General features: G+C 47.2%; 1 protein-coding gene across 1 annotated transcript in view; it reads left to right on the forward strand.

The window, feature by feature from the left end:
- SEMA5A (semaphorin 5A) overlaps positions 1 to 24,317 on the forward strand; it is a 137,157-nt gene extending 112,840 nt beyond the window's left edge. Inside the window, exons 15-21 of the mRNA XM_015409347.1 lie at positions 1,018 to 1,243; positions 3,908 to 4,117; positions 7,418 to 7,588; positions 9,438 to 9,593; positions 13,344 to 13,391; positions 16,203 to 16,414; positions 23,237 to 24,317. Of these exons, the coding sequence (XP_015264833.1) occupies positions 1,018 to 1,243; positions 3,908 to 4,117; positions 7,418 to 7,588; positions 9,438 to 9,593; positions 13,344 to 13,391; positions 16,203 to 16,414; positions 23,237 to 23,356 (1,143 nt within the window). The 3' untranslated portion in view covers positions 23,357 to 24,317. The remainder of the gene's footprint in view (positions 1 to 1,017; positions 1,244 to 3,907; positions 4,118 to 7,417; positions 7,589 to 9,437; positions 9,594 to 13,343; positions 13,392 to 16,202; positions 16,415 to 23,236) is intronic.
- Positions 24,318 to 25,811: the final 1,494 nt, after the last annotated feature.

Genomic DNA, 25,811 nt, shown 5'->3' on the forward strand with positions numbered 1-25,811 from the left:
CTTTTCCTAACAGAACAATACACTTTTCTTTTGGAAGCTATGAAGTTGCATGTTGTATCTATATAACTGATATGGTTACAGAGTGCTTACTGTTCTTAATTCTAGCTAGGTTAACTCACATTACAAACATGCGCAGTTGTAGCTGGCCAGAACAAGCAAGGTCATGGGTAGCATAACTGTGTATCAGCATTTCATCCTTCTTCCCAGCATGCATTCAAACAACAGTCACAAATGAACCAAAGTTAATACCAGAATAAATTCATGATGTCAGAATCACATGCATTATGGAAGTGCTAAGCACACCTACCAAGTCAAACCTGTTAGGCAGTGGCAGAGATCATCTAACACAATGTCATCAGCAAAACTGTTAAGACTAGGGTAATGGAGATGCAAGTCGTATGATCAAATGCTGGAGTGTAAACAGATACTTGACAGTGCATCTAAAGCAGCCACACTGAGAGCTGCTGCTTCGGAAGCACAATTGTACAGGAGGATGTTATACATGTAAATCTGGGGATAGCCCCCTTGTGAATGTTATCATAAGTTGCACTTTTCAGAAGTCGTCGTCGAAGAAATCTATCCAAATAGGCTTAATTGTCCATCTTAGGGCTTTTCTGCACTCTCATTTTCCTCACTTGAGTGGTCTGTTGCTTTAAGGGGGTTTTATTCCTCTCTGTTTCACACGTGTTTGGCTCCCTTTAGTGGCTGATTAAATATTACATTGCTTTATGTCTGGCATAAAACCCTGTAGATTAAATTTGCAGGGAGGTATGCCAGACATAATGTGTTGTAGTATTGACTTGACCACTAGAGGGAGCAAAACATGTGCAGAACAGGAAGAAAGCCTGGAAGCAACAGGAGCACACAAGCCAGGAAAATGAGAAGGCAGAAAAGCCCTTAAAACTGTTTGATGGTGGTTTGTGAAATGAGGATGTTGGCTCAGGAAAGGCTGGGATTGGTGCAGTGATTCTGGTCGCATGCAGCATTTGTGGCAGTCAATGAATGCATTCCCTGCAGGAATATCAAGCGTGCAACACTAGCCCCTGCCCGGAGCTGAAGAAGACAACCCCGTGGACTCCATGGACTCCAGTCAATATCTCTGACAATGGAGGGCACTATGAGCAGCGGTTCCGATACACCTGCAAGGCGCAACTACCTGATGCAAGTTTGCTAGATGTGGGAAGGCAGAGGATTGAAATGCGTTACTGTTCCAGTGACGGCTCCACAGGATGCTCAACAAACGGTAAGCAGTTGGCCCCCGTCAGAATCTTGAGTTTATTTCCATCGGCGTACGGAAGACGCTGCCAGTCAGGAATTCTTCCTTCCCATCAGCTCTCCCTACAAATATTTTATCCACTTACTTTTGCACTGCCCGTGTACATTTACTTGTGAGCAGTGTTCCCTCTAAGCTGAGTTAGTGTGAGCTAGCTCACAGTTTTTTAGCCTCTGGCTCACACATTGTTTGTCTCGGCTCAGGAAGGAGGGCTCCAGAGCAAACGAATTGATGCAGTAGCCCAATCGCTCGCTCACAACTTTAATGCCAGCAGCTCACAAAGTAGGATTTTTGCTCACAGGACTCCACAGGTTAGAGGGAACGTTGCTTGTGAGTGCTGAGCAAATTAAGGTGTACTTCTAAGTAATGAGCATCGGCTAGGGCTGTAAGATTTACAGAGGCATCTTTTGATGCATCCACCAACAAACCTACGGGATCAAAATTCATCTTAGCTGAATTCTAATTCAGATTGGATTTATACCCCGCCCTTCACTACCCGAAGGAGTCTCAGCGCGGCTGACAATCTCCTTTCCCTTCCCCTCCCCACAACAGACACCCTGTGAGGTAGGTCACTCAGTTGGCGCAAGTGGAGGAGTGGGGAATCAAACCCAGTTCTCCCAGATTAGAGTCTGCGCTCCTAACCACTACACCAAACTGGTGTAGACATACAAATAGCAGTAGGAAGGGGGAAACTGCTTTAGAGAGAGGGAGAGATTTGATATTGGCAACCAATGTTCCCTCTAAGCTGTGGAGTCTTGTGAGCAAAAATTCTAATTCGTGAGCTACTGGCATTAAAATTGTAAGCGAATGATTTGGCTGCTGCATAAATTAGATTGCTCTGGAGCCATGCTTCCTGAGCTAAGATAAAAATCTGAGCTGGAGGCTAAAAAACTGTGAGCTAGCTCACACTAACTCAGCTTAGAGGGAACACTGTTGGCAACGGTTTATTTAATACTGGAATAAAGTAAAACCGAAGAAAATGTTAGGCAGAAGGTGCTGACATGTGTATGATTAGCTGTACTTGTTTTGAATTCTTTTCTTTTGTTTCAAACCGATCTTTGTATATTAAGTAATTATATTAAGTAGCAGGGAGAAAGGGAGCCCAGTAAAATTAGCTCTTTTCCCTTTCTTCTGCATATGGAAACTGCAAACCAGAGGCTGTTGTACTGGATTCCCCTTTCATAGCTGCAGCCCACCATTAAGGGTTGCCAGTCCCCAATATAATTTTTCTGCTTATGTTCGTCATTCATTCAGGGAGTGTCTTGATATTTATACAGTCCCCAGGTGGGGTCTGGAGCTCTCCCAAAATTACCACGGGCCTCCAGATCATGGTGACTCGGTGGTATTATGCCTCACTGGGTCTCAAAGCCCATCTTCGCTAGGCTCCAGCCCTAAATCCCTAGGGATTTCTCAACTCAGAGTTGGTGACCCTGCAGTTAATTTTTCTTGTGCGATTCAGCCAGTCCTCACAGAGGAGTTTCAGAAGCAAAGGGCTTCTTCCGGATGGGAAAGGTGTTCTCAGCCAGCATCCCAGTGAATCAAATAATCCCTATCAGCAGGGCTTTTTTTGGTAGAAAAAGCCCAGCAGGAACTCATTAGCATAATAGGCCACACCCAACAGCAGGAACTCATTAGCATATTGGGCCACACCCCTGACAGCACAGCTCATTAGCACATTAGGCCGCACCCACTTGTTACCAGAAGTGTGGTCATCCAGCCACACCCACCTTTTGCTTGTTATTCTGTTTACCTTGTTTGTTGTCAAAATACAGGGCCTTTTTTTGTAGCAGGAACTCCTTTGCATGTTAGGCCACACACCCCTAATGTAGCCAATCCTAATGAGTTTCTGCTGTTGGGTGTGGCCTGTTATGCTAATGAGTTCCTGCTGGGTGTGGCCAACTTGGGAGCCAGCCGGAACTCCGTTCCTGTGCGTTCCTGCTCAAAAATAGCCGTGCTCATTAGCATATTAGGCCACACACCTGACAGCACAGCTCATTCGCATATTAGACCACACACCCCTTCCCTTCCCTTGGCTTGCCTGGGCGTCCCGTGGCTGTGGGGAGCCCATGCAAACCCCCATTGAAGGAAAGGGAAGGCAGCTGTGGGGCGCCCGGGAAAGCCGGCCCTTGGACAGGCCAGGGAAGGCACGGGGAGGCATTTAAATGCCTCCCTGATCCTTCCAGGGCCCCCCCAGCCCCCCACCTCGGAGTTGGTGGGGGGGTCGCTCTCCAGGCCTTCCCTCTATAGCCACGCATGCGCAGAGCTTTTGGCTGTAGTGGGCGTGGCCAGCTCTGAAGCCAGCCGGAACTCCGTTCCTGTGCATTCCTGCCCAAAAATAGCCCTGATTCCTGCCCCAAAATAGCCCTGCCTCTCAGAGCCATTTTGGATTAGGAAGAGGGCATGGGAGAGAGCTCCTTTCCCCTCCCCCCAGGCTAAGGTCCTAATCTGGATTGGGGCCCTGCGCACTTGGGAAAGACGTTCCCTCTCAGCTCGTGAGTGACCGTCTGAGTCGGACATGTTGGGGACACCAGCACACCAGACATTTTAAAATTGTGACGTGTGGGCCTGTTAGGTCTCGAGGGGAAAGTCCTCTTTGGTTCTGTTGAGCTTTTGTTTCCACCCTCTTTCTTTTAGGAGATTTCATGCGTTCTGGACATTATTCTGCCCACACCATTAATGGTGCCTGGTCCCCCTGGTCCCCGTGGTCTCAGTGCAGCCGTGACTGCAGCCGGGGCATTCGGAACCGCAAACGCCTTTGCAACAACCCTGAGCCAAAATATGGAGGCCTGGCCTGCGTGGGGCCGTCTCTGGAGTACCAAGAGTGCAACATCCTTCCATGCCCAGGTAAGAGACTAGCGAAGGGAGGACCGTCTGGAGATATTTTACCAGCCTCGTGTCCTTTTTTGGAATGCAAAACACGTCCACTGCTCTGTGTTCGTTGTTGCCTTTGTCCGTAGCTGTGTTGCTATACCTTGTAATTCCTATTTATAGACCTATTTTGGATTTTTTAAAAATATTAGTCCTTGCAGATCTCCTTGAACACATTTTGGAGTGCAGCTGTATAGACAATACATCAGTTCTGCATAGAAAATAAAATAGTCTGACCAAGTGAAATGTGGGAAAGGACAGTATGATTTCAGTCTTGCTTTGACAATTCACGCTACAAGAGAAATCCGTGCTGAGTAACTCCTTACTTACAGTTTGCAATGCCCTGCATCAGCATATCTTCTGGTACACCAAGACATTCTGTGCCAACATCTGCACGTTTGAAACCACGTGGAGGCACCAGTTAGCTGGGTCCTTCCTACCTGACTGGGCCAAGGTCAGGAGAGAGGGCTTCCAAACAGTGCCACGGCCGTATGGAGAGATGCCCCAGGGAAACAACTACTTTGTCACTCTTGCAACACATGAAGGGTACCTCAAATTTCTCTTGTTCTGTCCTTTGGGGCCAAACTACACAATATGTTTTTTTACAAGTTGGGGCTGAATTCCCTGGACCCAGTCCCATTGTACCTCAGTAACACAGTAGCTGTTGGAGTAGAAAAGAGCACGAGTCCAGTAGCACCAGAAAGCAGAGGTGTCAAACTCACTTGTTACGAGGGCTGGATCTGACGTAAATATCACTTCTTTGGGCCTGGCCTTGTGTGCCATGAAATGTAATGCCAGGTGCTGGAGATATAGGCTATGGTCACACGGCAAGCTTGCCGCAATTTGTTCCCTCTGTATATTTGTTCGGGGGTATTTTTTTTGCGGGTTGGGATGATCAGACATCCCTCCCTGAACCACTTGCATTGCACAACAAGGCTCCAGGCACCATTCAGATAGCCGCGCACACCCAAGCAGTGGTGCAGTGCAAGGTTTTTTTAAAAAAAAATTGCGCATGCGCATATGCGCATAGTCAAATCACTGGTCCCACTTGGACTATTCCTAGGGAATATTTTAGCAACATTCAACTTTCAATATTTCAACAGATGGTTGTTTTTGCAGTGTCCCCCCCCCCCACTCCCCGAACAGCGAACAAAATGAACCACCAGCGCACAACCGGGCGCTGAAGTTTATATATGTGTGCTTGAATGTTCATGCATTTGATATATTCAGCACAGGATTGATCATGCGCACAACAGCAAAAGCTTGAAAAAAAATTTCAGGGCAAGAAGGACGTTCAGATGACCTGATTGCATTCACAGAGAGAGATGGCTGTCCAGATTGGCGAAATTGCGGATTCACAGCGCAAATATTCGGAAAGTGCTTGATTTTCCCAGTGTTGGAAAACTCGCTAGGAAACCGGGAGGATTGCAGGGGGGGGGGAGTCTGCTTCGATACGGGAGACAGGTGCGGCCGTCTGATCAGCCCTTTTAAATGTGATCGGGAACAGTGGTGAAAATCTGTTCAAAATGATTGTATGACCACAGCCATAACAGGCAGATCTGACTAACAGCAAAAAATAACAGAATCTCCCTCTGCAGGATGTTGTTTTTCCTTGCTCTCCTTCTGGATTTTTGTCCCTTTCTACTCTTTGGGGGCGCAGAGCAGAGCCAGGAGTAGCTTGCCCAGCGGGGGGGGGGGGGAGGCAGGCTCATCCTCCCTTGGTTGTTTGTACCCGCTACTTCGGGCTTGTGCCTCACTCCTCTGCTCTCCCCCTTTTGAAAAGCTAGTTCCCAACTTTAGCACAGGGCTCCATTGCTATTTATTGTGTGGATGTGTTGCATGCTGTGCCTGTGCCAGTTTGGTGTGGCGGTGAAGTGTGCGGACTCTAATCTGGGAGAACCGAGTTTGATTCCCCCCTCCTCCACTCACACCCGCTGGATGACCTTGGGCAAGCCGTAGTTCTGCCAGAGCTGTTCTCTCAAGGATAGTTCTCGAAAGAGCTCCCTCAGCCCCACCTACCTCACAGGCAATTTTCCCTCTAAGCTGTGGACTCTTGTGAGCAAAAATTCTACTTTGTGAGCTACTGGCATTAAAGTTGTGAGCAAGCACTTTGGCTACTGCATAAGTTAGTTTGCTCTGGAGACATCCTTCCTGAGCCAGGACAAAAATGTGTGAGCCGGAGGCGAAAGAACTGTGAGCTAGCTCACACTAACTCAGCTTAGAGGGAACACTGCTCACAGGGTGTCTGTTGTGGGGACGGGGAGGGAAAGGAGTTTGTAAGCCGCTCCGAGACTCCGAGTGGAAGGTAGGGGATAAAATCCAGTCTCTTCTTCTGCTGCATGGGGCTGGCTGGCTGGCTAGAGAGGGAAGGAGAGTGTGAGTGAGTGAGTAAAGAGAGGGTCAGACAGAATCTCTCACCCACCTGCCCCAGTGGGGGGAGTCCCTTCGCTGGCACCGCCAGGCCATTTCCAGCGGGGTGGATTTGCCATTTCACATTTTGTCACCCGCTTTTAACTCTCCTGTCTGTTTCTCAGCCTCCCCTCGCCCCATGTCTGCTCCTCACTATCCCCCCCCTGCATCTAAACTCCTTCCCCCACCTTTCTGCATGCCCCCCCCAGCAGCTGCCGTGTAACTGAAGTAAAAGTGGGTTGGGTCCAGGGAACCCAGACTCAGCTTGATAGAGAACATATTGTGCAGTTTGGCACTAAGTCAGTGGGTATTTCCGCAGAGATTGTTTGCCCCAAGTCTGATGCCATTGGGAAGGGAGGTTTTTTTTCCTGCTTCCCCACAGCATCATGGTGCATTTTTCTTACGGGGCACGTGCGTGGGGGGTTGCTTTGAAGGGAAAATGGGAGAGAGAAGAAAGTTTGGGCAGCCTGTTCCCTCTTCGGTCACGCTTCCACTGCCAGTGACAACCGCCAATGCCGATATCAATTGAAAATAAGTTTGTTTCAGGTGGGTACCCTTGTTCGGTTGCAGCAGAACAAAGTTTGAGACCAGTAGTTTTTTCAACCAGGGTTTAAGATTCTGTGAGATGGAACGATGAAGGGAGCTTCGACTCACGAAAGTTGGAAAGTTTTGTCGGTCCTTAAGGCACCGCTGGACTCAAATTTGGGGGGGGTAAGCCGCCTTGAGCCTGCCTCGGCGGGGAGGGCGGGGTAAACGTTTAAAATAACAAACAAATAAATAAAGTTTGAAAACTGGCGTCCCCTGTGTCTTTACCTTGGCTTCGAGAGACAAGGAACAGCATCATATGTTAGGTCTTTTTTTCTCCAGTTGACGGAGGCTGGTCTTGTTGGTCATCGTGGTCTAAGTGCTCTGCCACTTGTGGAAGTGGGCATTACATGAGAACACGTTCCTGTACAAACCCGGCGCCAGCTTATGGAGGGGACATCTGTCTGGGACTCCATACCGAAGAAGCACTCTGCAATACGCAACAGTGCCCAGGTACCAAAAGTCCCATCTGGGAACTCAAATCACTTTGGCATTGGATAGCATCTGGGGACTTGGATCACTTCCTGCACCCTGCCCTTCCTCCCAGCCGGGTCGCAGATAGGGGTCCTCCCCACACAGTTTGCTATACTCAGAACAACCCTGTGGGTAGGTTAGGTTGAGAGGAAATGAGCAGTATCAGATCACCCACCCAGTTTGCTTCCAGGCCAAGTGGGGATTAGAACCCAGGCTGCCCTCTGTTCTAGTCCAGCACTCTTGTCCACTGCAACCCGCTGCCTGTTAACCCATTTACATTTTTGATACAGGTAAAGTTTTTCACGTTGCACTTGCCAGAACTCTGCCACTAAAAATACCCAAATGTTTGCTTCTTTTCTTCGTAAAAACATAAGAGAAGCCAATTTTGGATCAGGCCAATGGCCCATCCAGCCCAACACTCTTGTCACGCAGTGGCCAAAAATGCCAGGTGCCATCAGGAGGTCCAGCAGTGGGGCCAGGAGAACACTAGAAGCCCTCCCACTGTTGCCCCCCGATGTCAGAACCCACCGCTAACAACGAAGTACACGCATTCAGGAACGGTTATACTTTTATTTTAAAGCTATAGATGCAGTAACACAGGCACGGTTAAGAATGGCCACAGCCAGTAGAGCATAATAGGATATAGGGTATTTGTATGCAAAACCCCCCCCCCCCCCCACCTCATTGGCCAATTAGGCACCCTCCCGCACGCGGGATACGTCAGGCAACCGTTAGGTGGCTAAAACTGAGAACTTGGAGTCTCTCACGGTACATAGGAGCTCTCCAGACAACACAGCCTCCTCCTGCACATCTGTAGAGATAAGCGTTTCAGCAAAGGCATAACGAGAAGGATAGGAATGCAATAGCAATTAGCAAGACACCGAATGAACTCCCCAACCCCCATGGCAGCATAGCTGACACCCGAGCACCCACAGAGCATCACTTGCCCCAGACTGAGAGTTCCTATCTGTAAAGGTAAAGGTTCCCTTGCTTGAAAGCCAGTCGAATCCGACTCTAGGGTTGTGGTGCTCATCTCTGTTTCCAAGCCGAAGAGCCAGAGCTGTCCGAAGACATTTCCGTGGTCATGTGGCCAGCATGACTAAACACCAAGGCGCACGGAACGCTGTTCCCTTCCCACCGAAGTGGTACCTCTTTATCTACTTGCAATTTCTTGCTTTCGAACTGCTAGGTTGGCAGGAGCCAAGACTAGAGATGGGAGCTCACTCCGTCTTGCAGCACCCGGGTCTCGAACTGCTGAACTACCGACCTTCCACAGCCTGCAGTTCAGTGTCTTAACCACTTGACCCACCGCAGCTCTATCTATCTACCTATCTATCTATCTACCTATCTATCTACCTATCTATCATCTATCTATCATCTAGCTAGCTATCTATACCTAATAGCCACTGATGGACCTCTGTTCATCTCTAACAACCCAAGTGAACACTTATGCTATGTTGCCATATCGGCACACCATGCCCTGCTGGCAGTAGGTCCCATGGGTACCAGGTTGCAGTAGCTGTGTACACGCCTGGGTCACAGCGGGATCGGGGCACTCAAGTCATGGGCTGCCCAGGGCGCCAAAAGCCTTGGGCTGGCCCTTCTCTGCCTTTATACAACGTCAAGCAAGGGTGTTTATGCATGGAAGCGTCCTCTGCACATGGATTGCCCTTTTGGGATTAAGATGATATGGCAGTAAAAACTGACCAGTGTGATGATCTGGCTCAGTGTATTCACGGGGGGAAAGGATGACAACGTTCTTTTAAAAGCACATTTACCGCATTTGAGTTCACTTCATACACTGCTTACTTTTTTCCGGTTGTCACAGATAGCTGGTCTCACTGGTCAGAGTGGTCCGGGTGCGATCCCTCTGGTGCCCAGTTCCGTGCCCGCCAGTGTGATGTTCTGTTTCCTGTGGGTCACCAGTGTTCTGGGAATACCACTGAGAGCCGACCGTGTGTTTCAGATTCCAATTCGATACCAGGTAAGAGCAGGGTTCCCTCTGGTATCCTTTGTCCTCTGGAATTCTTTGTCCTGCAAACACCAGGGGTCATTTCCTGCAGGAGCGCACGTGACAGGAGCGGAGCTCCAGCAGTAAAGAGCCCAGGGGGCAGGCGTATGCAACAAGCCCCACCCCCTGCTCCCAGCAGCCCTCAGTCAGAGCTAGAAGCAGCCAGATAAGCTGCAGAGCCCGCCCCCCACCCCCGGCCCGCTGGTCAAAAACAGTCCCGTGGCACCTTTAAGACCAAGTTCTATTCAGGTACAAGCTCTCCCTCCTCTGCGAGGATGGATCTGCACTCCCCCCCCCAATAGCTAGCAATCCAAAACAGTCCAGTGGAGCCTGAGCGGTGGGTGTTGCCTTCTGACACACTTCCGGTGATGTCAGGGGCAGAGTTCCCTCTAAGCTGAGTTGGTGTGAGCTAGCTCACAGTTTTTTAGTTTCTAGCTCACTAGGCTTGCCAAGTCCCCCCGGGGGGTGGGGAAACCCCCGCCCCAGAGGCCCGTTCCCTGTCTGTGGCGGATCGGGCCCTGGGGGGAACTCCACCACGACGTGCATGTTGCCCAGAAGTGATGCGGGCATGCCAGGCACGCTGGGGGTGGGTCCACGGTCATCCAAGGGAAAACTCTATGGTTTCCCCTCGAATGGTCGTGGCCCTGCCCCCAGCGTGCCTGGGTCACTTCTGGGCGACGTGGATGCAGTGCGCGCGCTCCAGCCGCCAGCTGGGAGTCCCCTCTGCGGCTGAATTCACACTTGGCAACCCTACAGCTCACAGATTTTTGCCTTAGCTCAGGAAGGAGGGCCTCAAAGCAAACTAATTTGTGCAGCAACCAAATGGCTCGCTCACAACTTTAATGTCAGGAGCCCACAAAGTAGAATTTGTGCTTACAAGACTCCACAGCTTAGAGGGAACATTGGTCAGGGGGCATGGCATCTGCAAATAAGTTATGCTAATGTTATGCGAATGAGCTCCTGCACCTCCTTTTCTACGGAATGACCCCTGGCAAACACTATCATAAGGACGCACAGAGCTTATCTGAGAGCACTGCAGCTTTAGTTCCTCTTCCTCCAAAGACGATGCTGTCTCCTTCAAGGAATGGAAGCAGGTGAGACAGAGGGCGATTTCTCACTAGAGCTGCCTCGCAGCACAGCTGCCGTTTGCCCCAACACAAACATGTCAATTTCACACCCGAGGCTGCGGGGCTGCATTTGACTCGGGGCTTCGCCCGATTTCCTCCGCAGTTTCATGTTGGGGCAAACGGCGCTGTGCTGCGAGGCAGCTCTAGTGAGAAATCGCCCAGAGCTTGTGCCTGAGGAAGAGCTGCTTCAGTGGAGGTCCTCCTAGCATGTGCGGGAGAGAATAGCCACGAGGGCACCAGCAGGGCCCTCTTCAGCAGAGCTGATTTCAGAGGTGACTTCAGTGGGCTCTGAAGGGAGTCCCTCTGCTTCGGATTGTATTGCTGGTCTGTGATTCAGCAGGTCCACTTAAAAGCACGTAGGACAATCATGCAAGCAGTGGTCCTTAACTTATCACCTTTCTCAGCTACAAAAAACCCAGAAAAGGCTGTGGTGCCAATGTTTCCTCTAAGCTGAGTTAGTGTGAGCCAGGTCACAGTTTTTTTAGCCTCTGGCTCACGCATTTTTGTCTTAGCTCAGGAAGGAGGGCTCCAGAGCAAACTAATTAACGCAGGAGCCAAACCACTCGCCCACAACTTTAATGGCCATTGCTCACAAAGTAGAATTTTTGCTCACAAGACTCCCCAGCTTAGAGGGAGCATTGCTCCAGAGCACACTAATTTATGCAGCAGCCAAGCCACCTGCTCACAACTTTAATGGCGGTAGCTCACAAAGTAGAATTTTTGCTCACAAGACTCCACCACAGCTTAGAGGGAGCATTGGTCCAGTGTTCCCTCTAAGCTGAGTTAGTGCGAGCTAGCTCACAGTTTTTTTAGCCTCCGGCTCACACATTTTTGTCTTAGCTCAGGAAGGAGGGCTCCAGAGCAGACTGATTAACGCAGGAGCCAAATCGCTCGCCCACAACTTTAATGGCCATTGCTCACAAAGTAGAATTTCTGCTCACAAGACTCCACAGCTTAGAGGGAGCATTTGGGTACCACCCAAACCCAGTGCAAGTACAGTTAGTAACCCCCCCCCCCCAGGAGTGCAAAAAAGTCATTATTTGTCAATACCCAATCTCAAGATAGCAGTGGCTACATAGCCAGGCAAATTTCATGCCAGCAGCGGCTGCCCATGTGAGCAAAATCCTGTGGTCTTGTCTACTTCAAGCAGAGGCTGTTTCCACGTGGGTTATGTGCCCTGGGTTTGATGCTGTTAGGAAGCACAAGGGGCCTCGCTGCTCTCCCCCCCCCCCGAAGCGGCGGCGCAGGGGACGCTCTGTCATTTTTGGGGGGATTTAAGTATCCCCCCGGTATTTTTTCCGGGTTTTTAGATTTTTGTGCACACCTGGGGACTGCCCCAAGTGTGCACAAAAATCTCCCTCCCCCCCAGGTGCCCCCGATGTGCGGATTTAGGTATCCGCATGCACGGGGGCGACTTCGCTATTAGTATATAGATAAAGTTTTTTGTCCTGCCTCCCCCACAGCTTCATGGTGCATTCGTTCACCTCTCGGGGCTTCCCCAGTTTTTCTCCAGTGTCTTCCAAACCTGCGTTGGTATGAAGTTTTGGGAAGAACTTCTGCAAAGGCTGGAGGACTATCGGGCAAGTGGGAAAGCTCATATGTTCTCTGTCCTGCCCACACAGCAGTTTTTGTTTGTTTTAAACCCAACAAGTTTTGTACTGCTGTAACGCAGAGGTTCCCAAACTTATTTGGCCTACTGCCCCCTTTTCAGGAAAAAAATTACTCAGCACCCCCTTGGAAGTCTACCTTCAAAAAGTGGACAAAAAGATGCAGTGACAGATTTGCACCCAGGGTTCCAACCGCCCACCTGGATTGTTCCAGTGCCCCCTCAGGAGGCGGCATTGCCGACAAAATCATATTTACTTTGTCCATTTCTTTTATTTCCATAACTTTTGTTATCAATTCTTCTCTACTTGGTATTTTGTCTGATTTCCAAAATTTGGCTATAAGAATTCTAGCTACAGTAAGCATATATAGTATCAAACATGAGTCATTGTACTTTATCCCTTCTGGTAACATATTCAACAAAAATATTTCTGGGTCCAGCGCGGGATCTAGTCCCACTATCTCCAAATATGATGTAACGAATTTTTTTGTGTGTGTGTTATTGTATGGAAAAAGCTAAATAAACTATTAAAAAAAAAAAAGGAGGCGGTATTGCCCACTTTGGGAAACAGTGCTATAACGTAACACTAAATTGCCATAATTCAGTGAATTCTAGGTTTTCCTGGAACTTGGATGGAATCTGGCAGGCTCCCTTCCTCCTCTCCCTCCGCGGGCATGGGGGTGCACCGTATACCAGCCAGCTGAGATATATATATATTTTTAATCTTCCCCCTCCTTTGGAGGCTTTCCCGCCTGCGTTTGATGGGTGGACTGCCTTTGCTGGATTTAAGTGCATGAGTGATGGCCTGAAATCGTTGCAGAAGGGAACATATTTTATTTTTCTCATCAAACGTGAAGTGATGAAGAAGAATCCTGCAGGTTTCAGCATTTCTCAGACGGAGTTCAGATTTGCAAAAAAGGGAATGTCAGGAATGATTTAGGACGGCTGTTCTTCACCGGCCTCACATAATTGGATCGTTTTCTGTTGCAGACGTAGCGGTAGCCCGAACCAGCAGCATCAAAGAGAGACGCTGCGGTGGTAAGCCCTCCCTTGCCTCTCATCCTGGTTTTCTCCATTCTTGTTTTCTCTCTCTCTCTCTTTTTTTTTGGGGGGGGGGGGTCACTTTTCTTAGCTTTGTTTACTAGCTGAGGTTTGATTCACACACTACTTGGCACCCCGTGATTCTTCCTCTCTGATTTTTTTTAAAACCCCCAAATCCTTGATGCACAAAGGTTGGTGGGGAGAGGATGCTTTGCCCTTTCCATCTTTTTCTAGCTCAAAATCCTCCTTCCCCAGCCTGCCTTTTCTCTACAGTGCAGGAGTGGGGGGGAGATAGCTCTTTTCCTGCAGCGTATGAGAAAGTAGCTCAGGAAGGAGCAGACGCAAAACTTTTTGGTCTTTAAACAAAGGGTAGTCTAATTTCTGTAGGCCACCAGTGACAGTGGACCTCCTGCCTACTCCCTCTGTGAAGACTCCCTGTCACAATTTATGACCGGTCGTTACAGCTGTACATGGCCACTAGTATAAATAATAACATTGTGGCACCCTGGCGTAATGAAGGGGGTCTTCTTTGCCCCCAGTCGCCATCCGGAAGAACGCCTTCCCCTTTCTACAAGGGGAACGGGAGGCCTCCGAAACAGGGGCAGGCTACCTGGTTACGTCACCGGGGTTAGTGCTGCGTCCCCCTGCGAGAGTCTCCGGAGACGCCCTCCTGGTCCTTTCTCTCTCCGACCTCTGGTCGGCACGTCTCCCCACTCGACTCTGCAGTTCCTTCCTCCCCGGCCTCCTTTCTCGTTCCCCTTTTACACCTAATTCCCCCCTCTCCTCCCTCTCATTGGACACAAGAGGTGTCCATCATACGTGGCCCCGCCTCCTTACAAAAGCTCCGATGCTCTGCCTGAGGCGGGTCAGTTTGACCCTGCCCGGAACAGAGGGATGGAGGCCGTCCACCGGAATGCCCAGCGCCACTTGGTTGCAACGGCTCAGCCGGCCCTGTCGACGGCAACGTCGATCCAAGTCCCACCCTCTGGCAGCACACCCGGGGACGCGCTCTGTGAAAAAGGGGTTGCGCCGGGATCTGGCACCCCTTGTTGCCACTGTCTCCTGTCTCCTGGTCCGCTGCCTCCTCGCCCGGTTTGGAGCCATTGGGTGCGGTAAGCGGGGGAGATATGGAGTGGGAGTCGAGTGGGGGCTCTCGGGAGAGGCCCGGATCATTAGAACCGGGACACACATATTAGCAAGTTTGTTAAGTCACTATTAGTTTGCATCATTTAAAGCACAATCCTATCCAGGACAAAGTTGGAGTCCAGTGACACCTTTAAGACTGACAAAGTTTAATTCTGGGTAGAAGCTTATGCCCAGGATTAAACTTTATTGGTCTGAAAGGTGTCACTGGACTCAAACTTTGTTCTGTCACTTCAGACCAGCATGGCCACCCACTTGAATCAATCCTATGTAGAGTTACTCCATTCTAAGCCCATTATTTTCAAGGGGTTTAGACTGGAGTAAAACTTTGCATAGGATTGCACTGCTGAGCCTAGGAGAATAGCAAGGAGCTGGATTCAGCAGGGACCCCCAGCCTGCAGATCTTTGGAAGCCTTGTGGATCCACCCAGTCTGGCTTCCCAGATGGCCACAAGTGTCATATTCAGGCTTATGATTTGCAACAATAAGGGCTAGAAACGTACTCTCGAACCTCAGAGCTGAGAGTCCCAGAAAGTTAAAATCTGTAGGATGCTGCATTTCCACATTCTCCTCCTCCCTGCACTGGCATGAATTTTCTTGTTTGTTTGTATTGTTTTCCATTTTTTTTTCCAATTCCATAAACTTGGTATTATTGCACTGCTTATTGGACATCTTGTGCTATCTGAGCGGATTGTTTTCTCCTCTCTCTCTCTTTTTTTTATAATCTGCCTTGCGTTCTCAGTAGAGAAAGAAAGGTGGCCTAAAAAACAAAGTAAATAAAAGTGAGTCTAGTGCAGTGGTGGCGAACCTATGGCACGGGTGCCAGAGGTGGCACTCAGAACCCTCTCTGTGGGCACGCGTGCCATCGCCCCAGCCAGGCCCAGACTGTCATTAAAGTGTCGAATTCTCTGCCAAATAATTTTAAGTCAATGAAAGCATTTGGGGTTGCTTTCCTTACTTTGTTTGGATCATCTTAAGTTTATTTATTTATTTGTTTGTTTGTTTCACTTTTACCCCACCCTCCCCGCTAGGCAGGCTCAGGGTGGCTTCCAAGAACTGACAAGCAGTATACATTCATAATAGATTATAAAACATCAATTAAAACACAGCAATCAGTATAAAACATTCATTAAACATTCATTAGACGGCGATAGAACTAAGGTGCAATTTAAGGACACATTCGGCAGTACCGCCGCATTAGATCATATAGGATCGGACTTCACTACAGGGCGCAGCTGGTAAAACGTCGCTCCTATCGGAACGCCTGCCTAAAAAGTTCTGTTTTCACGGCCCTGCGGAACTGTGACAAGTCCCGCAGGGCCCTGATCTCGGCAGGGAGCTCGTTCCAGTAGGATGGAGCTACAAACAAAAAAGCCAAAGTCTTGGTTACCATCAACCTGACTTCCTTTGGGCCAGGGAGGTCCAGGCGGTTTTGGGATCCTGATCTCAGTGTATGTAGGAGTTGTTTTTTCTAAAGTAAAACCTCAGTATTCAGGTTAAATTGCTTTGTTGGCACTTTGCGATAAATAAGTGGGGTTTGGGTTGCAGTTTGGGCACTCGGTCTCTAAAAGGTTCGCCATCAATGGTCTAGTGTGTGTATAAATATGCAATATGAAAATGAATCCGACATAATCAAAACGACTGTCTTGTCTTCTCTCCATCGCAGAGTTTAACATGTTCCACATGACCGCCGTGGGGCTGAGCAGCTCCATCCTTGGGTGCCTTCTAACTCTTCTGGTTTACACCTATTGCCAACGGTACCAGCAGCAGTCCCACGACGCAACCGTCATCCACCCCGTGTCTCCTGCGCCTCTGAATACCAACATCACTAACCATCTCAACAAGCTGGACAAATATGATTCCCTGGAAGCCATCAAGGTAAGGGGAACAGGGTGGTTGTGCGTGGCGGAGGGAGGGGTCTTGACCTAAGAAGGGCATTTACAGAAGGGCATTTACAGCCCTCAGATTCCATGCCATTCCTTCAATGGTCTGTGCTGGTCGTTTTATGGGTTTACCTCTTGCCTTAAGAATCTGCCAATGTGGTTTGGGCGAAGTGGATGATATTGAGCACTATTTACTGAGATGCTCATGGCACGAATCACTTAGGCAGAGATTTATATACCCTGTTTTACCTTTGCACAATGGATTCTCAAAACAGGAGTTGGTTGTTTTTTTGCTCTCTGATATGGACGTATAGGTTACCAGCAGAATGTCCCTGTTTGCTTTGGCGGCAAAAAAGATAAGATTAAGGTTAGGATTCAGCGCAAGTTAGTGAAGGGATAACTTAATGTGATGTATAAGGATTGTGTTTGTATTTATGCTTTGTTATGGCCAATGGCTCATACAATAAACTTGATGATGATGATGATGATGATGATGATGATGATGATGATGATGATGATGATGATGGGGGTCCCCTTGGTTGTTAATTGAGGGCTGTTTATTTATTTGAAATATTTACACACACCCTTTCTCCCCTCCCTTCAGGGAGACTCACAGGGTCTACTTTTGCATTCATGCTCCAGAGGGCCAGAATACATGAGACGTTTTTGAGCAAATTGGGTCTGAGCCAAATTGGGCACCTGCGGCGTTTTAAAAGCAGGGTCCTCACAGCTGCTGGGGGAAAAGCAAGTCATACTCAACTCACTTTCCTTGCAACTACACAACAGCTGTCTTCTTAAAACTCTGCTGAAGCCCAATTCAGCTCAGAGAATCTTCAGGGCTCTTTTTGTAGCAGGGACTCCTTTGCATATTAGGTGACACACCCCTAATGTAGCCAATCCTCCAAGAGCTTACAGAGCTCTTCTTACAGGGGCTACTGTAAGCTCTTGGAAGATTGGCTACATTAGGGGTGTGTCACCTAATATGTAAAGGCGTTCCTGCTACAAAAACCTGAGGGACCGACATACCTGAGGGACTGCCTTTCCCCGTATATACCCCAGAGAGCACTACGGTCGGGGGCGCTACACCGACTGGTCACCCCAGGCCCCAGGGAGGCCAGGCTCATGGCTACTAGAGCCAGGGCCTTTTCAGTAGCGGCTCCTTACTGGTGGAATGAGCTCCAGGAGGAGATCAGGGCCCTGCGGGATCTTGTGCAGTTCTGCAGGGCTTGCAAGACGGAGCTCTTCCACCAGGCCTTTAATTAGGAGCCGCCCCCATTACCATCAACGACCGCTATTAAGATCTGTGGTGTAGGCTGGCTGTAGTTGAGATCGAGCCAAACCGCCTTGAAGAACAGGAGCCTGTGTTTGCTTTGAGCCTGCACGCCATCTTGCTTAATAATCACTGTGTGCACTTTACATACATACATAAGAACATACATAAGATGCCAATGTTGGATCAGGCCAAAGGCCCATCCAGTCCAACACTCTGTGTCATACAGTGGCCAGAAATACCAGGTGCCATCAGGAGGTCCACCAGTGGGGCCAGGACATTAGAAGCCCTCCCACTGTTGACCCCCCCCAAGCACCAAGAAAACAGAGCATCACTTGCCCCAGAGCCCCTATCTATACCTTGTGGCTAATAGCCACTGATGGACCTCTGCTCCATATGCTTATCTAATTCCCTTTTGAAGCCGTCCATGCTTGTAGCCGCCACCACTTCCTGTGGCAGTGAGTTCCATGTTACAATGACTTGAAATTGTTGACTGTTTTAAATTTGCTAAATGTCTAATGTTTTAAATGTGTCTATGAATCTTGGCACACTGTGCCAAGCAATGTGAGCTGCCCTGAGCCCGCTGGCGGGGAGGGCGGGCTATAAGTGCAACAAATAAATAAATAAATAAAAAGAGCCCTTGTTAAAGTAATAGACTTGTGTAGTTTGGCCCTCAGTTTTCCTAGCTGAAGTCCTTCTTTCAGGTCTTCCCGTCCAAACCACAACACACAAATGCATACAACCTTCAGGGACTGCTGCAAATGATCTCCCCATCCAGCACCACAGCTGTAGCGTTGTAGAGCACTCGCTGCATCATCCCAGTGCCAGGAGATCCCATGGCAGCCTCAACTGCTTCTCAGAAGTGGCGTCACTGCTGTGGGTGGTCTGGCAGGCAGGGCTACACGTTACAGCTCCGGCATGGAAAGCTACACGCCATCTAGTTATGCACTCTTCTCTTAATTTCGTTAAAGCTTAAAACAGTGGCTCTTTTTGTGGAGCCTTCTGTTTTGCCACCTAAGCTCACGACCAAGGACCGGAATGTGGAGATGCGACATTGCTTCTTCTTTTTTTAAAATCCCCGGAGGGATATTTTTTTAATTTGCAAATACTACAAAAACGACAAAGAAATATTAGGGAAGGGACTACAACTAAGGATAAAGGAAAGCAAACCACACTAAACTAAAACCCCAAGAGGAGGAGATCTTTTCACTGTTAGTAAAAATGTTAGTACAATTAGTTTTAATATCACAATATACTTGTAGAGTTCTTGCTTATAACAATTCGTTATTTATATGTTATTTTAACCAACACGCAATATGGAACTTAGCCCAGCCATAGCTGCAGTGCACATGACTTGCACCATGCTGAGACTGCTGACGGTTAGGTCTGCAGCACGATGACTCACGCCGTTCAAATTACTAGTCCTCATGAATCATTGTCTCATCTCACCTCCCCACATGTCCTTCTCCTTGGGGTAGTTGTCAGAGCTGTCAAAAAGGGCATGATTCATGGTGACTCACTCTCCATTTTATTGTCTGGTTTTCCTTTCTCCCAATGAGCTTTGGTTGGGTTGTGCCCATTGTGACATGAAGCATCTATTATAACTTCTGTCCTCAAGAAATCCCCTGGTTGGTCTTGCATGTGTGTGTGTTGGGCGTTGTCAAGTTGCTGCTAACTTATGGCGACCCTGTGAATTAATGGCCTCCAAAATGTCCTATCATTGACAGTCTTGCTCAGGTCTTGCAAACTGGGGGCCCCTGTGGCTTCCTTCATAAAGTCCATCCATCTCATGTTGGGTCTTCCCCTTTTTCTGCTGCCTTCAACATTTCCTAGCACTGTAGTTGTTTCCAGTGACTCTTGTCTTCTCGTAATGTGACCAAAGTACAATAACCTCAGTTGAGTCATTTTAGCTTCTAGGGAAAGTTCAGGCTTGAGTTTATCTAAAGGTAAAGATTCCTTTGCTCGAAAGCCAGTCGAATCCGACTCTAGGCTCATCTCCGTTTCTAAGCCGAAGAGCCAGCGCTGTCCGAAGACGTTTCAGTGGTCATGTGGCCGGCATGACTAAACACCAAGGTGCGCGGAACGCTGTTCCCTTCCCACCGAAGCAGTACCTATTTATCTACTTGCAATTTCTTGCTTTCGAACTGCTAGGTTGGCAGGAGCTGGGACTAGAGATGGGAACTCTGTCTTGCGGCACCCGGGTCTCGAAGACCTTTCACAGCCTGCAGTTCAGCGTCTTAACCACTTGAGCCACCGCAGCTCCATTTGAGTTGATCTAGAACCCACTTATTTTGTCTTTTTGGTGGCCCATGATAGCCGTAGAACTCTCCTCCAATACCATGTTTCAAATGAATGAACTTTATTGTCAAACTTTCACACCCATACTTGGGGAATACTATAGTATGAATTACCTTGATCTTGGTTGCCAGTGAAACATCCTTACGCTTAAGGATCTTCTCTTGTTCCTTCATGGCTGTCCTTTCCAGTCTCCTTCTGATTTTTTTTGTTTGCAATCTTCCTTTTGGTTGATGATAGATCAGAGGAATATAAACTCTTTAAATTTAAATTTCTTCATTGGCACCCTTCAAGTTGTGTAATTCCCCAGTAGCCATTACTTTTGTCTTCTTGATTTTCAGCTGTAATCCTGGCTTGGCACTTTCTGCATTAACCTTCGTCTGTAGTTGTTTCAAGTCTCCCCTTTTTTCTGCAAGTCATGTGGTGTCATCTACATATTTCAAGTTGTTAATGTTCCTTCTACCGATTTTCACTCCACCTTCATCTAAATCTCATCCAGCTTCCTTTATTATATGTTCTGCATATAGATTGAACAGACAGAGAAATAAAATACATCCTTGTCTGACACCTTTGCCAGTTGGGAACTATTCTGTTTTTCCATATTCTGTCCTAACAGTAGCCTCTAGTGTGGAGTACAGGTTGCATATCAAAGCAATCAGCTGTTGTGACAAACCAGTTTCTTTTAAAACCAGCCATAATTTTTCATGATCCACAGAGTCAAAAGATTTGCTGTAATCTGTAAAATACCAGCTGATTTTATTCTGAAATTCTTTTGTATGCTCCAGTAACCAACAAAAATTTGCAAAGATCTCTAGGGGCTTATCTTGAATTGAGCAGGGGGTCGGACTAGATGCCCTATGTGGCCCCTTCCAATTCTGTGATTCTATGATTCTAGAGTCTCTTCCTTTTTTGAATCCACTTTGAATATTTCTTTGAGCATTTCTTGTTCCATATATGGTAGCAATTTTTGTTGTAAGATTTTTGAGCATCACTTTGCTTGCATGAGAATTTAGTGTAATGGTCCAATAGACGGTCTAAGTCTTTGGTGCCTTTTTTGGAACTGGAAAGTACACTAAGCATTGTTTTCTTTTCCATATTTTTGGTACAGTCTTGTTAAGATTTTGATGGACTCATTTCCATGGCTTGGAAGAGCTCTATTGATATCCAGTCTATTCCTGGTGATTTATTTCTCCCAATTGCTTTCAGTACAGCTTTCACTTCACCTTCTAAAACAGGAAGTTCTTCTCCAAAATATTCTTCTTTAAAGGAATCTGTTATCCTCTCATCTCTTTTGTATAGATCCACAGTGCCTTGTTTCCATATTTTCTTTATTTCATCCTGTTCAGTTAATGTATTTCCAAGTTGATCTTTTGGCATGCACACCATGCTTTATTTATTTTTTTGAATTTTTTTTTGTTATATACAGAAAGGGGGAAAGGAGGAAGAAAAGAAAAATACAGAAATATTTTAAAAATCCAATTTAGCATTCTGCTTGTATATCTTCTCATTACAATTTCACAACTGCTTCATCTATTATTCTTATTATTCTTCACTTGATCTTATTTTATTAATACTTAAGTTTTAACCAGTCATAGAACGCCCTCCAGGGTCCCATAAATTCTTCTTCCATTTTTCCTTTTAATATATTTGTCACTTGTCCATTTCTGCACATTCCGTAATCTTCAATATCAACTCATGTAGCGTTGGAATCTTCAATGTCCTCCATGACCTTGCAAATAAAATTGTGGTAGCTGTTCTAACATGTAAATTCAAATATCTGTGATTCTTATCTAACTCATCTGGTAAACAATTTAACAAAAATATCTCTGGCTTAAGAGGTATTGTGATATTCAAGATAAAGAAAGAAAGAAAGAAAGAAAGAAAGAAAGAAAGAAAGAAAGAAAGAAAGATCAGCCAGTATCATAATGCCCCTGTATAAATCAATGGTGCGACCTCATTTGGAGTACTGTGTACAGTTCTAGTCACCACACCTCAAAAAGGATATTATAGCATTGGAATAAGTGCAGAAAAGGGCCACTAGAATGATAAAAGGGTTGGAACACTTTCCCTATGAAGAATGGTTAAAACGCTTGGGGCTCTTTAGCTTGGAGAAACGACGGCTGAGGGATGACATGATCGAAGTTTATAAGATCATGCATGGGATAGAGCAGGTTGAGAAAGAAGTACTTTTCTCCCTTTCTCACAATACAAGTACTCGTGGGCACTCAATGAAATTGCTGAGCAGTCGGGTTAGAACAGATAAAAGGAAGTACTTCTTCACCCAAAGAGTGATTAACATATGGAATTTACTGCCACAGGAGGTGGTGGCGGCTACAAGCATAGACAGCTTCAAGAGGGAATTAGATAAGTATATGGAGCAGAAGTCCATCTGTGGCTATTAGCCACAAGGTATAGATAGGAACTCTCAGGCTGGGGCAAGTGATGCTCTGTCTTCTTGGTGCTTGGGGGAGGCGGCAACAGTGGGAGGGCTCCTAGTGTCCTGGCCCCACTGCTGGACCTCCTGATGGCCCCTGGTATTTCTGGCCACTGTGTGACACCGAGTGTTGGACTGGATGGGCCATTGGCCTGATCCAAGACTGGCTTCTCTTATGTTCTTAAAGCATGCCCTTCAATTCAGGCTTCCTACACAATTTAGACCATTAGGAATGTTGAGACTATGTGAGAATGAGTCAGGTCTGAGCCGAATTGAGCCCCTGGAGAATCTCGAAAAGACTTTCCCCACCACTGCTTTTTTTGTCTCTTATAATCAGGGCTATTTTGGGGCAGGAACGCACAGGAACGGAGTTCCGGCTGGCTTCCAAGTTGGCCACACCCAGCAGGACACCCAACAGCAGAAACTCATTAGGATTGGCTACATTAGGGGTGTGTGGCCTAACATGCAAAGGAGTTCCTGCTACAAAAAAGCCCTGGGTTTTGACCACAAACAAGGTAAACAGAATAACAAGCAAAAGGTGGGTGTGGCTGGATGACCACACTTCTGGTAACATGGGGGTGTGGCCTAATATGCCAATGAGCTGTGTTGTCAGGGGTGTGGCCTAATATGCTAATAACTTTCTGCTGTTGGGTGTGGCCTATTATGCTAATGAGTTCCTGCTGGGCTTTTTCTACCAAAAAAAGCCCTGCTTATAATACAGCCAGTGTAATAAATCTAGTTGTTATTCATCTTATTTGGGATGTCATTATTTTAAGGGGAATTGTGTGCTTACTCAATACCTTTTTCCCCCTTCTCAGGCATTTAACAAGAATAATCTCATTCTAGAAGAGCAGAATAAGTACTTCAACCCGCACCACACTTCGAAGGCATATTCCAACGCCTACTTCACAGACCTGAATCACTACGATGAGTATTAAGTGGGTCTCTGTCTCCCCACGGCCCATTAAGAGCAGACCCTGAGTTGTTAGTGTCTCGCAGATGCCAATAAAAAAAAAATTACAATCAGGACCTGTCTGGGCAAAAGCTGTCCTTTCCAAAGCTGCGTATCGCAGTATAATTTCATATCAAGACGAAGAGAGGCTAGATGAAGGTCATTTCTATTTTCGGCTTGTATTCAGTTTGCCGCCATTCTACTAATTCATATTTTCAGCCTCTCAAAAGGCGATTTGAAAATGATTAGATACTTCCCACAGGACATTGCTTCACAATCGCCTAGCAGAATTTCTTTCGGCAAGTGGGTTGCCTCTCTGAAACGCCACAACAGAACGAAAAAGCCGTCGAAGGCCTCAGAAGTAATCCAGTGGAATTGTCCTGAATGTTGGTAGCAAGCCCAAGAACTCCGCTGTCCATGCCTGAGTTGGTGCCACCTTCTGTGCCAGGTTTTTAGAGCTGTGTAACAGTTTGGGGGCGGGGGGCGCTTGAAGAAACGGGAAGTGATTATGGTGGGGCTGCGAGCCTGAATTGGCGCAAGGGATGTTTGCAGAGCAAGCAGTGGAAGCAGTGAAGATCGGCATCCTTGAGGACTGTTTTAATCGGCTGGAGAGGGAAGCAAGGGTACTATTTCTGCATGATATTGCTTCACATGGATTGCTGTACTAGCATGGCTGTTTGCTTAGCCTGCATAACTATACTGAGTCCACCTGGGTTGTCCATCACAACATTCATAAGCACATTAGAGCACACAACTGGAAGAAGGCTTCCTTGCAGGTCTGTCTGTTTCCTTTGCTGTGACATGCTAAGGAGCGGGTGCAAAAGCACAAACACTCCTATTTTTAGGTGGTCCCCCCCCCCAAAGAAAAATTCATCAAGGAAAACAATGGCATAAAGTGTATCAGATCATCGTTGTAATAATTTTGAAGAACTAACTGAGCTTGGCTGTCGTGCTTGGATTATGTAAATATGGGAAGTGCTTTGCTGAGCATAAAGTTGCCTTTCTCTTGCTTGAACTGAAAGGGGGGGGGAATAATCAGGCTCGCAATTTTTTACTGAATTGGTTCCTCGTGGTCTTCACTAATTTTGAACAATGACATCTTTGCCTTTTTTTAAAAAACAGAAAATCCAACTTTGCTGTTTGAATGAATATCAGAGTTATGTGAAATGATTTGTCAGCTGACTTCAGAAAAACGTACGTTTCAAAACCTGTGTACTACTTTCCAAAGAAAACCCTGAAGAAAGTGTTGCATATTTTTCGTAATCAGAAATATTATATAGCATGGGATGTTTTTTGTTTTGTTTTTTTGCTGGGCACACATATATGCTTTCCTCTTGGGCTCAGTATGCACAGCTCCTGTTCATTTCCCTTGTTGCGAGCACATGAGTTTCCAGTTTAGGGCCAGACTACATGATGTGTATGGCCACACAGCTGCATTTGACCATACCTGGTATGCAGGGTTGCCACCCTCAAGGTGGAGGCTGGAGATTTCCTGGAATTACAACTGATCTCCTGGTGACAGAGATCCGCTCACCTGGAGAAAATGGCCGCTTTGGAAGATGGGCTCTATAAGGCATGATACCCCATTGAAGTCCCTCCCCAAACCCCACCCTGTTCAGGCCCCACCCCCAAAATCTCCAGGTATTTCCCAACCCAGTGTTGGTAACCTTACTGGCATGGCAGCTTTGGGGAATGTAGGTCAGTAGTTCAGCAGTTTGAGACCCGGGTGCCGCAAGACGGAGTGAGCTCCCGTCTCTAGTTCCAGCTCCTGCCAACCTAGCAGTTCGAAAGCAAGACATTGCAAGTAGATAAATAGGTACCGCTTCGGTGGTTCCGTGCGCCTTGGTGTTTAGTCATGCCGGCCACATGGCCACGGAAACATCTTCGGACAGCGCTGGCTCTTCGGCTTGGAAACGGAGATGAGCACCGCAACCCTAGAGTCGGACTCGACTGGCTTTCGAGCAAGGGAACCTTTACATGACCAAAGGTCTCAAGCACATGTATAAAATACAGTTTATGATTTAACATCAAGTTAAAACAGTGAACTTCTCAAAATTGGTAGGATATAATCAGTATAAAACATTCCAAACATAATGTTTAAAATAATTAAGATAAATAAATATAAGCTTTTCCATGGTATCCACTATCTACGCTTCAGTGCTATTGTAGTTGCTAAATACCTTGCTACTGAAGCCGCACTTGCCGGGGTAGTATCTGCCGGTAAATAAGAAATCACCCATGACTCAAGTGGAAGATATTTTGTTAAAATAGGTAGTATCCAATAAGACCTAGGAGCTATCCAGTGGGAACAAAAAAGAAGGAGGTGTGTCAACGTCTCAATCTCACTGGATGCGCAGGTGCAAACTCTTATCTCAATAGGGAATGTGTGCAAAACGACCCGTTAACTCTGCAGATGGTACAACATTTAGCCTAGCAAGAGT

Source organism: Gekko japonicus, unplaced genomic scaffold (genome assembly GCF_001447785.1).
Source record: "Gekko japonicus isolate JY-2015 unplaced genomic scaffold, Gekko_japonicus_V1.1 scaffold707, whole genome shotgun sequence".
In the NCBI taxonomy this organism is placed as follows: domain Eukaryota; kingdom Metazoa; phylum Chordata; class Lepidosauria; order Squamata; family Gekkonidae; genus Gekko; species Gekko japonicus.